Here is a 12,982-nt window from a genome sequence, read left to right as displayed (position 1 = left end):
AGGGGTGTAACGGTACACAAAAATTTCGGTTCGGTACGTATCTCGGTTTAGAGGTCACGGTTCGGTTAATTTCCGGTACAGTAAGAAAACAACAAAATATACATTTTTTGGTTATTTATTTACCAAATTTATAAACAATGGCTTTATCCTTTTAACATTGGGAACAATATAATAATTCTGCCCACGTTAATCCACATTAAACTGCCTCAAGTTGTTGCTCAGATTTAATAAAATGACAAAACTTTTCTTCTACATATAAAAAGTGCAACATTAAACAGTTTCAAGTCAACTCATCATGCTTAATTTATCACAGCATTTGGGAAGCCTGCAGTTGATTTGTATTATGTAGATGTTATATTTTTATCAACATGTGATAGCAGGGACCCTGCCATTCCAAACTAGGCTGCTGCATTACTAATGATTCATGTAACTATAGCTGAAAAAATAGTACAATAGCAATAGGAGAGACTATTCATCCCTGAACACCATGGAGTTCATGTAGGCTTAATGATGCACTTACATTATTATATCAACTATCAGAGACAGAAACTCTTCATTTAACATAATGTCCTTTTTTGCTGCTTCAACACAGCTCAATCAACACAGAAAAAGGTAAAGTGAAATAACAGACAGACAGGGCTTTGCTGTCCGTAACACACACACACACACACACACACACCGCAAAATGAGCTAACGTTACGCTAAAAGGGAATTAGCCTTCACCTCAAGCCAGGACTGCGTGCGAGCTGAGCTGCAGTTTCTATTTCTAGAAGGTCAACGGGCTCATAGTGATGTTACTAGTAGTTGACTGGGAGGTGTTTACTATCATTTGGGGAGAGTCCGCTGCCTGATGCTTACCTGCTAAACGCTAAGCACTGACTACATGCGCTCTGAACACGCACTGCTGATTGGCTGTTACCGCTCTGAATACGCACTGCTGATTGGCTGTTACCGCTCTGAATACGCACTGCTGATTGGCTGTTACCGCTCTGTTTGTAACCAATCAGATGGTTGTGTGGGTGGGACAATGCTGGGTGCTGTGTAGAGGACTGACAGGCAGAAGGAAGCGGAGCAGCTTGTTAAGACTTTAGCTTAGCTTAATATGTTCGTGTGGAAACTCGTTCGGTACACCTCCGAACCCTCCGTACCGAAACGGTTCAATAGAAATAGACGTACCGTTACACCCCTAGGTGTGTGCGTGAAAAGCCAAAGGAGAGTGTCTAATAAATGTGTTGCAGGGAGTGGGTTTGTGCAAAAACAAACATTGTTCCCTTTTCTGTCTTCTCGACCGCCTGTGCTACCTACACAGGGAGCCTCCTCCTCTGGGTTATTGTTAAACGCCAGGGTATGTCGCGTTTGTGTCAATTTCTCTCTCTCTTATTACTCCTCCAATCGCAGCACTCTGACTATCTGATGGCCACCACCACCACTTCTATGCTGGCCCCCAACTATTTGCTGTGTGTGTGAGGATGTCAGAGGCACAGGCTACCTGTGGGACCTCTGCTTTGCTCTGGAAGACTCTCACACATAGCTGGACGGCTGTTGTGTGGATGTTGTGTGGCCTCAGGTTTGATTGGGTGTGTGGCAATGCGTGTCTACCTTCTGGATTCTCCTGTCAAACTTTCCCCCCCTCTGTTCTCGACTACTTTTCCCTGCAAGCTTGGTCTCCAGACAAGAATGAGCACGCTCACCCTATCATCTCATTCTTGCCTTTCCGCTCAGAGCTGTCCGTCACATAGGTTTCCATTTTCCACAGTGGATTAGAGCAGTGTTTTTCAACCTTTTCTGAGCCAAGGCACATTTTTTTCCGTTTGAAAAAATCACGAGGCACACCACGAGCAGAAAACATTAAAAAATGAAATTCAGCAGCCGATATTGACAATAAAAAGTTGTTCCCGCAATTGTACGGATGTACTTTGTGGACGCCGTCTGCTGCTCCACGCACTGTAAGTCTTTGCTGTCGTCCAGCATTCTGTTTTTGTTTACTTTGCAGCCAGTTCAGTTTTAACTTCGTTTTGCATATCCATCCCTAAGCTTCAATGCCTTTTCTTAGGGACACTCACCTTTTGTTTATTTTTGGTTTAAGCATTAGATACATTTTACCTGCACACTGCCTCCCGCTGTCGTCTGCATATTGTGATCACGACAAACCATGTTCCTGACATCTACAAAGCAATTAGCTACCTGCTGCCACCTACTGATATGGAAGAGTATTACACGGTAACTCTGCCGATCTCTAGACAGCACAGACACTCAACAACGGCACATTTGCGGATTATAATTACTGGTTTGCAAAAATATGTTTAACCCAATTAGGTGAAATTACATAATCTCCCATGGCACACCAGACAATATCTCACTGTACACTAGTGTGCCGCGGCACAGTGGTTGAAAAACACTGGATTAGAGGACAATAAGTTATGAATTGCCGTCCTAAACCTGTACCTTTTATGTTTATTTAAATTATAATCATCATTCCAACCTTGAACAAATAACAAGAGGCGAAATAGATGCTCCAGTATTTTAAACTACTGTACTGTACTCATGAATGGTCAAAGGAACAGTCACAATCTTTTGCATTTGCAGTGGAACAGGATTTGTTCAGATTTAGAAACATTTTTAGAAATATTGGAAAGAGAAAAACTTCCCCCAGTTGAATATTGCAATCATAAAACAAACTTTAATTGCAAATTGTACCATTTATAGGTTCCATTGTACATTAATTTGAATGAATCATTGGGTTAGAAATCAATTTTAGGTGCACTTTGTATAACTTGTTTTTTACACTCCATTCCATATGTATCTGAAATGTCATTGAGGTTTGATGAGGAATGAAGCCAATAGGGGATTTGCATGGGGGTAGGGGGCAGTACATCACTTGTTGCATGTTGGCATGTTCCTATCCTTTATACTGTAGATTCATCTAATATGATGTAGTGTAGGTTTTCTTTTTTTTTCTCATTTAGTTTCTTGCAGTGGAAATTAAGTAGCTTTGTTTGGCAAATTGCACATGCATCCCATCTGAATAGACATGTAGATTGTTCACCCTCATTAGCAAAGCAGTCCTTTACACGATGATAAACAGCCATTCTGTTGGATCTCATTTGAGTTTAGATACATTATTACACATGTTTTCCTCTGCTGGTAAGTGACCAGGATGTTTTTTGTGTGTCCAGGAATTCCCCTTCTTCACGTTGACGTCTTTCCCACCTGGGTTTCTGGTCCACGTCGGCGGAGTGGTCAGCGCTCGCTCGGTCAAACTATTAGACCGCATACACAACCCTGGTGAGTTCATGAGTACATGTCCCACTTATAGCTTGTCATTCTTATACTGAAACTAAATGATTTGGATTTATTGAGTCAAAGTCTGATCTTGTCGTTGTCCAATAGCTTTTCTATGTATCTCTAAAGTAACATGATGAAAGTCTACAATGATTCTTTGGTCCGAAACAGGTGAAAGGTTAGTTAGAAGCATTATTCTGTAGAGACAGCAAAAGATAGCATCCCCCTGTTCAGTTTGGGAACTTATGCATTGTGAATTTTGTAAAACAAATGTGATAACTCTGTTTGTTTTTGCCTGCGATGTTATTGTGTGTGATGATTTGTGGAGGTGCTGTAGTGGTGCATGGCTCCAATTTGTTGCCTGCTGCTGCTGCTGCTTCTGCATTGCGGTAATCTACTGAATTGTCATTTACCTAAAGGTTTGCACTGGCTGTGTATTTGTGTCCAAATTCTACCTTCTTAGTAGAATTCAATAACCCTACTGGCAATTTACTTGGTCATTAGTTTTGTCAATTAGTCCTATTGACCTTTTTGATTAAATGTGCAGTTAGTTGTGATGGCTGGGTTAGGAAAACAAATGGTAATTTGAAATTGTAATCAGTAAATTGTAATTAGCATTGTTTGAAGGGTAAACATTTATTTACCAATAAATTACTGCAAATTAGAGGTGTGAATCTTTGGGCACCTCATGAATTGATTGGATTCCAATTATTGGGGTGACAATTATTTTCAAATTTGAGAGGATTCCAATTATTGGGGTGTCAATTCTTTTCAAATTCGAGAGAGAGAGAGAGGGAGAGTGAGTTCGAGAGAGAGAGAGTGAGTTCGAGAGAGTGAGTTCGAGAGAGAGAGAAAGAGAGAGAGAGAGAAATTGCATTTTTAATTACCGAGTATCTGTCATTTGTTAATTAATTTTTCCTGGAAACAGTCGCAGCATCGCCGGCGCATGTGCACTTGTGCCGTTAGAAAACATGGCGGCAACTACACAGACTTTGCTCAGGAGATTTTCCCTTTGAGTAAGCGGAGCCGATTATATTTGTTTTACTTAATTTCACTGGCTTCACTACTGTGGAGTCTCTGTGTGCGTTTAAGAGCGCACTGCTGGTATTAGTTGGTGACATGTCTGGACAATATTGGAGACACATTCCCACACAAAAAGTACACAGCGAAGGAGAAAAATACTTGATGTTGCTTTCATTTTCCCAACACCACATCCTTCACTCAGTTGCTGTGACTGAAAGTTACCAAGCAGCAGGCCATGTGTGGGGAATGTTGCCACAACTTCTTTATAAATTCTTGCCCTTTGTTTACTGGGATGGTCACTGGTCCTTCATGTAACTGCTCACTTTGTCATTGTTGCAATAACATCAATACTAGCTCAAATGTTTTATCATCTCATCAAATTGAATGCAGGCTGTGAAGTATCAACACGCTGAGTTTTGTTAGTGACGCACAACGATTGTGTATTATATGTTGGAAGTATCACTCCTGTTTATTTTTCCTGTTTATTTTTGGTGGCCAAACTGTTGTTGGGGAAGAACAAAGCTTGTTTAAATGACCTTATCTTCATTAGCCATACTGCTTTCTGTTTTATATTAACAAAAAGTAAACACCATGTTTTTTTTTACATTATTTGTGGGATTTTTTTTTCCATTTCACAAAGTTATTACTTTAAAAACTATTCATGTGACATAGCATTTTATTCATGTTTTATGTGGTACTGTTAATTCCTATATGACATATTTCTGCTCATACGCTTTATGGATCTGTCCCAATACAACATATACATACATTTAGTTCATGTAAATGTCCATAACTTTAAAAAAAAATACCTCTCTCTATAAACATGTAAAAATGGAGATGAAGGCATCATGTACGGTAATGAGAAAAAGCTGACATGGTAATACTATTAATGAACAAAAACACAAATATTTGTCTGAATATATGGGTAATATCTATTATCTACAACCTTTTTATTAGACGTTACAAATTACATGATGGTGTTGCGTTCACGCCCCACCCCAACACTGTTTTATATAACATAGTAAATAATCGTGATTAATAATCTTGATTATTTTGGCCATAATCGTGCAGCCCTATGTGTAATACTAGATCTCATATATGAGCACTATTTTTATCTATATGGACAAAAAGTGCAGTTACGTCTTAAGGCCATCAGGTGCCATCTTGCAAAAGTCTTACATTTGTTTTTAATTGTTTATCTCTTATGTTCATAAGGTGTTATCTTGCACAATTTTCACATGTATTTTTTATTTATTTATTTTTTTCTGCCATATTACTTAGTTTATAATGCTTGTTTTGCTTTTATATGCACATTCAATTTCTACTTGAGGTACACGAAACAGTGTTATCTACAATGCTTTTTCTTCAAATTAATCATTTTTAATGTTTTTTTTTAAAATGAGACTTTTGCACACTTGGCAGTAAATGAAATAGAGGCCTTAACTGGAGCATTCACAATATGCATTATATTTTGTACACGGGATAACTTTTTAATATTTCCAGTAGGTGTGTTTTTAACCCTTGTGTGGTGTTCGGGTCTGTGGGACCCGTTTTCATTTTTTTTTAAAGAAAAATTATACAATCAATTGATTTTTCAAACTGAGACTCACTGACTTTGGCTCATTTTCTGTGAAGAACATATATCAGAATACATATTTAATGACCACACACCATACACCCCCCCTACACATTTCTATTACATATAAGATGTCCGGGTCCACTGGACCCGGGGCTAATAGAAGTGTGGAAATTGATGTTCTGTGTACCACACGCACCCACCCCCACACACACACACACACAGCAGGCCTAGACAGGAGGAGGACAGAGTGTAGGTACACAGAACATCAGAGGGTCAAATGTGCGAGAAAATGAGAGCAGACAGTGTTGACAAACAATGTTGCAACCTTGTGTGGGAACTGCAGGTGCAGAAACACAAAAGAAGAATCCCTGTGGGATGCAGAAACTGGCAGAGAAATTTTCCGTGCAACGTTCATATTGTTGTTACTCAGCCAGCGTTTGTGGGTCTGATGGACCCGTTGCATTTTGTGGCTTTTAATGCCTCACAATTAAAGACTTTTATGTTAAAATACTAAACAGATGTTCATTGGGATAAGGTAAACATCTGTTCAGTATTTCAACATGAAAGTGTTTGATTGTGAGGCATTAAAAGCCACAAAATGCAAGGGGTCCATCAGACCCACAAACGCTGGCTGAGTAACAACAATATGAACGTTACACAAGGGTTAAGCAATGATAACAGAATTGTCCCTTTTATTGTCATTTGCAGCTTTGCTTGCAGTTAAATTAGGAAAAGGAGTTGATTGTTTTATATATCTTGAGGCAAAGCTTTTTCTCCTTGGCTTTTCATCTTTGAGATTGTAGTACATTTTGCATTAGTGAACCAGTGCTGTCTGATAATGCCTAGAGTCCATGGAATGCTGCTGTTGTGTGTTGGACTGTTTCTTCTCTGTTTCTTTCTCTCTGTCTCTCTCTTTCTTGTACTAACGGTGTGTTCTGGCCCAGCCTTGGGTAACACGCGCTCATACAAACTGCTTGACTGGAATAGTGTCACGGCAGGTATTTCCCTACTTTTACTGCTCTCACCCACGGGAGTGCTGGCAGCTCAGTGAGGTGGATGAGGCCTTTTATTAAATAGAACTAAATGCACACCATGTTAGGTCCAGTTATCCAAAACGAATGTTAGTACGGCATAAAACTCAGTGAGCTGTCATTCTCCTTTCTCTTATCTGTGTGAATGTGCGTGTGGAGCTGAGTCGAGCATGTGCTGTGTCCTCACCCCACCCAGCCTGGCCTGGTAAATCCGTCCGCCACCCACGCTCGCCCTACCCCACCCGGCTCATCCCGCTGCAGCTCTTTCTTAATGTTGTCCCGGCGCCGTTCTAACGGCTTCCCTGAAGCTGCGTTGCGCTTCAACCTGCCTAGACCCCGCCGGATGAGGTTTCAGGAGGTTGACTTTGTGACTCAGAACCACTGACCAGGCATGCGCACTCCTAATCCTTACTCACTGGGCCGTATTCATATGAGAAAAGGTTGGATGGGTATCTTGAAAGGTTGCTTAAGATTGATTTCACACCTTTAGGAAATATTTATTAAAAAGATTGATGTGTTTAATGAATATGGCCCTCCTCTGCCCATAAGCGTGCACATGGTCATGAGTGTGCACGCTGCTTAGCCTTTGCCTGTGTGACATTCTGCTTCTGGTTTGAAGGAAGCCGCTCATGGGCCACGATGGCTGACAATCAGTCATCTCTTCATTTCTTCACTTCATCTTTAGTTCTCCACAATCCCATCTTGTCATGTTTCTCTCCCACCGTCAGCATGTCGGGTACACCGGGTGCAACTTAGTACTCTAATGTAGCTTCCTTTTTGTTATGTGAGTCATTTAGAACATTGCCAAGAATGAAGCTCTTTGGAATAATCGCATTTAAAAAAATAAAAACTGGAGCCAAGCCTCATGAGACTATTGAAACACACCCTTATATGATGAAGGCGTAACTGAAGAGTCATGTTTTTTCATATACCGTATTTTTCGGAGTATAAATCGCTCCGGAGTATAAGTCGCACCGGCCGAAAATGCATAATAAAGAAGGAAAAAAACATATATAAGTCGCACTTGAGTATAAGTCGCATTTTTTGGGGAGATTTATTTGATAAAAGCCAACACCAAGAATAGACATTTGAAAGGCAATTTAAAATAAATAAAGAATAGTGAACAACATGCTGAATAAGTGTACGTTATATGAGGCATAAATAACCAACTGAGAAGGTGCCTGGTATGTTAACGTAACATATTATGGTAAGAGTCATTCAAATAACTATAACATATAGAACATGCTATACGTTTACCAAACAATCTGTCACTCCTAATCGCTAAATCCCATGAAATCGTATACGTCTAGTCTCTTACGTGAATGAGATAAATAATATTATTTGATATTTTACGCTAATGTGTTAATCATTTCACACATAAGTCGCTCCTGAGTATAAGTCGCACCCCCGGCCAAACTATGAAAAAACTGCGACTTGTAGTCCGAAAAATACGGTACTCGTTAAGTATTTCTTACCTTAATGCCTCCTTTCTTTCATGGTGGCTGATTAAATAGAGTGAGGGGCAATGTGGTTTCAAATGAAAATATCCATTCTCTTAATATAGCTATTATTTAAAATCCCACATGTAAACAGAGGTAATCTCTTCAATGAGTTTGCCTTCATCTTCATCAGCATCATCATCTGCATTCAAGTAGAGATGTCCGATAATATCGGACTGCCGATATTATCGGCCGATAAATGCTTTAAAGTGTAATATCGGAAATCTATCGCTTTCAAAAAGTACAATTTAGGACTTTAAAACGCTGCTATACGGAGTGGTACACGGACGTAGGGAGAAGTACAGAGAAGTTGCGTCTCCCAGTCATACTTGCCAACCCTCCCGATTTTCCCGGGATACTCCTGGATTTCAGTGCCCCTCCCGAAAATCTCTCGGGGCAACCATTCTCCCGAATTTCTCCCGATTTCCACCCAGACAACAATATAAGGGGCGTGCCTTAACGGCACTGCATTTGCGTGCCGGCCCAGTCACATAATATCTACGGCTTTTCACACACACAAGTGAATGCAATGCATACTTGGTCAACAGCCATACAGGTCACACTGAGGGTGACCGTATAAACAACTTTAACACTGTTACAAATATGCGCCAAACTGTGAACCCACACCAAACAAGAATGACAAACACATTTCGGGAGAACATCCGCACCGTAACACAACATAAACACAACAGAACAAATACCCAGAACCCCTTGCAACACTAACTCTTCCGGGACGCTACAATATACGCTACCCGCATAACCCCGCCCCCCCCCCCAACCCCGCCCACCTCAACCTCTTCAAGCTCTCTCAGGGAGAGCATGTCCCAAATTCCAAGCTGCTGTTTGGAGGCATGTTAAAAAAAATAATTCACTTTGTGACTTCAATAATAAATATGGCAGTGCCATGTTGGCACTTTTTTCCATAACTTGAGTTGATTTATTTTGGAAAACTTTGTTACATTGTTTAATGCATCCAGCGGGGCATCACAACAAAATTAGGCATAATAATGTGTTAATTCCACGACTGTATATATCGTATCGGTTCTCGGAATCGGTAATTAAGAGTTGGACAATATCGGCAAAAAAGCCATTATCGGACATCTCTACATTCAAGTTGTCATAAATCATCTTTGTTTTACAAACTTCATTTTGGCCTGCTTTGGAACACAGTGGTCCTCTACAAATAACCAGAAAATACAACCTGCAGAATATTTGCTGCCTGTTTATTTTCTGGAGCTCTTGTAAGATATACGTCAAATATGTTGGCATGTCTTTCTTTTGAACAATACTTGGGTTTAATGTTGACTTGCTGATTCTTCCAATCATAATAATATGTGATGTTATTTGATTGGGTATGTTTTTTTTTTGTTTTTTTTTTGCAGATGAGCCAGAGACCCGTGATGCCTGGTGGGAGGAGATACGACAGGAGATCAAGTCACACGCCAAAGCTCTTGCTTGCCACGCTGTTGTTGGATACAGTGAAAGCACCAGCATCTGGTATGGAATTCTGTCTACCCTTTTCTCTTTTGTAAAGCTCTGTGTTTTCTGCAAAAAACGGTTTTCTAAATGTAGCGTATTTTAATGTTTACTGAATCACCTGCAGAAAATACCAGGTGTTTGTCTCTCTCATGTGAGCATTCATTAAATATTTTTTCCCTAATCCTTAAATCTATTTAGGTCACTGTTTAAATGTTTTGCAACTTTTCCTTTTCATAGCATAAGTTTTCCTTTTCAAATGCAACCCAAACTGCAGCTTTACAGATAGCATGTCTGGTCTTTAGGCAGTATGTGTTGTAGTAAAGACGTCAAACACCACCCATAATGACGTCACTTTAAAGTAAAGGTGTTTAAATCGCTCCTGTTGCACCGCCGGGTCATGTCTATCCCAACTCTGACCCACCACCAAAAATTTTGGGACTGGCAAAATAAAAAAAATGTTTTGCCATACCTGACGCGCCTGCAAAATATGGTTCCGCATTGTGCATGTTAAGGGCCTTAAAAAGGCGTCCAAATGTATAGAAGAAAAAACAAAGCAATTTAAATAAAATAAATACATTTAAAAAATTCAACAACATGAAATAAGATAAAATAATGAAATAAAGACTCTTCAGACTCTCATATATAGGGTCAAGATCTGAACTTGTGAAACCGAATTATTGTTTAGTTTTTGGTGGAGAACCAATTAGATCAAAGTGCTGTAATTTGCAAAAAAAATTTTGCCATTTGTCATCACCCGTCAGTTTAGTATCCGTCTCTGATCAACTAAAGTGCAGAAATGACTGTTGGATTGGTGATGGCGTGGGGCAGAATAAGTATGAACAGGCACTGACCCATCGGGCACTTCAGGGTGCCATCATTATCATTTCCACCAAACAATATCAAGATCTGAATTTGTGGAGCTGAGTTATTAACGTTTGTTTTGTGTCATACTATGGGAGCAATGTTTTATGGCGTAGGCAAAATTTGTTCGCAATTTATCATCACCTGTATGTATAGTATCTATAATTCTGACCGCGACTCATTTGTCCAAAGTCCCTAGGGGGAGTTTGTTAAAGTATGACCCCATTTTTTTGTCCAAAAACGATCGTAGCAAAGTTTGGCGCCATACCACGGCCACATCTTATGGCGTAGTAAAAATGCGTTCGCAATTTATCATCGGATATATGTGTAGTATCTTTAATTCTAACCGTGACTCATTTGTCCAAAGTTCCTAGGGGGCGTTCGTAAAAGAATGACCCCATTTTTTTGGGCCAAAAACCATCGTAGCAAAGTTTGCCACCATACCAAGCCCATATTTTATGGCGTCTGAAAAATGTGTTTGCATTTTATCATCGGCTATATGTGTAGTATCTTTAATTCTAACCGCGACTCATTTGTCCGAAGTTCCTAGGGGGAGTTCGTAAAAGTATGACCCCATTTTTTTGGGCTAAAAACCATCGTAACAAAGTTTGGAGCTATACCACGCCCACATCTCATGATGTTGGAAAAATGTATTCGCAATGTATCCTCGGCTATATGTGTAGTATCTGTAGTTCTAACCGCGACTCATTTGTCCAAAGTCCCTAGGGGGAGTTTGTTAAAGTACGACCCCAGTTTTTTTGGCCAAAAACCATCGTATCAAAGTTTGTCGCTATACCACAGCCACATCTTATGGCGTAGGAAAAACGTATTCGCAATTTATCGTCGGCCATATGTGTCGTATCATTAATTCTAACCGCGACTCATTTGTCCAAAGTCCCTCGGGGGAGTTCGTAAAAGTACGACCCCATTTTTTTGGGCCAAAAACCATTGTGGCAAAGTTTGCCACCATACCAAGCCCACATTTTATGGCGTACAAAAAATGTGTTTGCATTTTATCATCGGCTATATGTGTAGTATCTTTAATTCTAACCGCGACTCATTTGTCCGAAGTTCCTAGGGGGAGTTCGTAAAAGTACAACCCCATTTTTTTGGGCTAAAAACCATCGTAACAAAGTTTGGAGCTGTACCACGGCCACATCTCATGACGTTGGAAAAATGTATTCGCAATTCATCCTCGGCTTTATGTGTAGTATCTGTAATTCTAACCGCGACTCGTTTGTCCAAAGTCCCCAGGGGGAGTTTGTTAAAGTATGACCCCATTTTTTTTGGCCAAAACCCATCGTAGTAAAGTTTGGCGCCATGCCACGCCCATATTTTATGACGTAGTAAAAATGGGTATATGTGTAGTATCTTTAATTGTAACCGCAACTCCTTTGTCCAAAGTTCCTAGGGGGAGTTCGTTAAAGTACGACCCCATTTTTTTGGCCAAAAACCATCATAGCAAAGTTTGGCGCTATACCACGCCCACATCTCATGACGTTGGAAAAATGTATTCGCATTTTATTGTTGGCTATATGTGTAGTATATTTCATTCTAACCGCGACTCATTTGTCCAAAGTCCTTAGGGGGAGTTTGTTAAAGTGTGACCCATTTTTTTGGCCGAAAAATGTTCAAAAACCATCGTAGCGAAGTTTGCCGCCATACCAAGCCCACATTTTATGGCGTACAAAAAATGTGTCCGCAATTTATCATCAGATATATGTGTAGTATCTTTAATTCTAACCGCGACTCATCTGTCCAAAGTCCCTAGGGGGAGTTCGTAAAAGTGTGACCCCTTTTGTCCGCTGAAAAATGGAAGACTAATACCAAGATGCCCTGTTCGTTTTCATGTAAGGGTTCCTAAGACTTTTATGTTCCGTCATGATGGATGTCTCCTGCGATTTTCGTGTCGATACGTGAAACTGGTAGGACGGGCTAATTTTTTTCAATTTTAAAGGTGGCGCAAGAGAGCGAATTTTGAAATTTCATTTACCTGACTCCCAAAATATAATTTTTTTTGCCAAACCTTATGCCAGTGTTTTTCAACCTTTTCTGAGCCAAGGCACATTTTCGTCATTGAAAAAATCCTGAGGCTCACCACCAGCAGAAATCACTGAAAAATGAAACTCAGCAGCCGATATTGACAATAAAAAGTTGTTTTCGCAATTGTTGGATATGAATTCAAACCATAACAACCATGCATCACTATAACTCTTGTCTCAAAGTAG

General features: G+C 40.0%; 1 protein-coding gene across 15 annotated transcripts in view; it reads left to right on the top strand.

Annotated features, from left to right (window-relative positions):
• Positions 1-12,982, top strand: part of c2cd5 (C2 calcium dependent domain containing 5) — a 61,425-nt gene that overhangs the window by 22,212 nt on the left and 26,231 nt on the right. For 8 of the 15 annotated variants that reach the window (XM_062061210.1, XM_062061201.1, XM_062061207.1 and 5 more), the window contains 3 exons: positions 1,310-1,345; positions 3,177-3,285; positions 9,797-9,911. In XM_062061210.1, coding sequence (XP_061917194.1) covers positions 1,310-1,345; positions 3,177-3,285; positions 9,797-9,911 — 260 coding nt within the window. The remainder of the gene's footprint in view (positions 1-1,309; positions 1,346-3,176; positions 3,286-9,796; positions 9,912-12,982) is intronic. The other 7 variants (XM_062061212.1, XM_062061203.1, XM_062061214.1 and 4 more) reach the window with 1 other exon arrangement.

Source organism: Entelurus aequoreus, linkage group LG10, assembly GCF_033978785.1.
Source record: "Entelurus aequoreus isolate RoL-2023_Sb linkage group LG10, RoL_Eaeq_v1.1, whole genome shotgun sequence".
In the NCBI taxonomy this organism is placed as follows: Eukaryota; Metazoa; Chordata; class Actinopteri; order Syngnathiformes; family Syngnathidae; genus Entelurus; species Entelurus aequoreus.
This window is presented reverse-complemented; position numbering and strand designations above follow the sequence as displayed.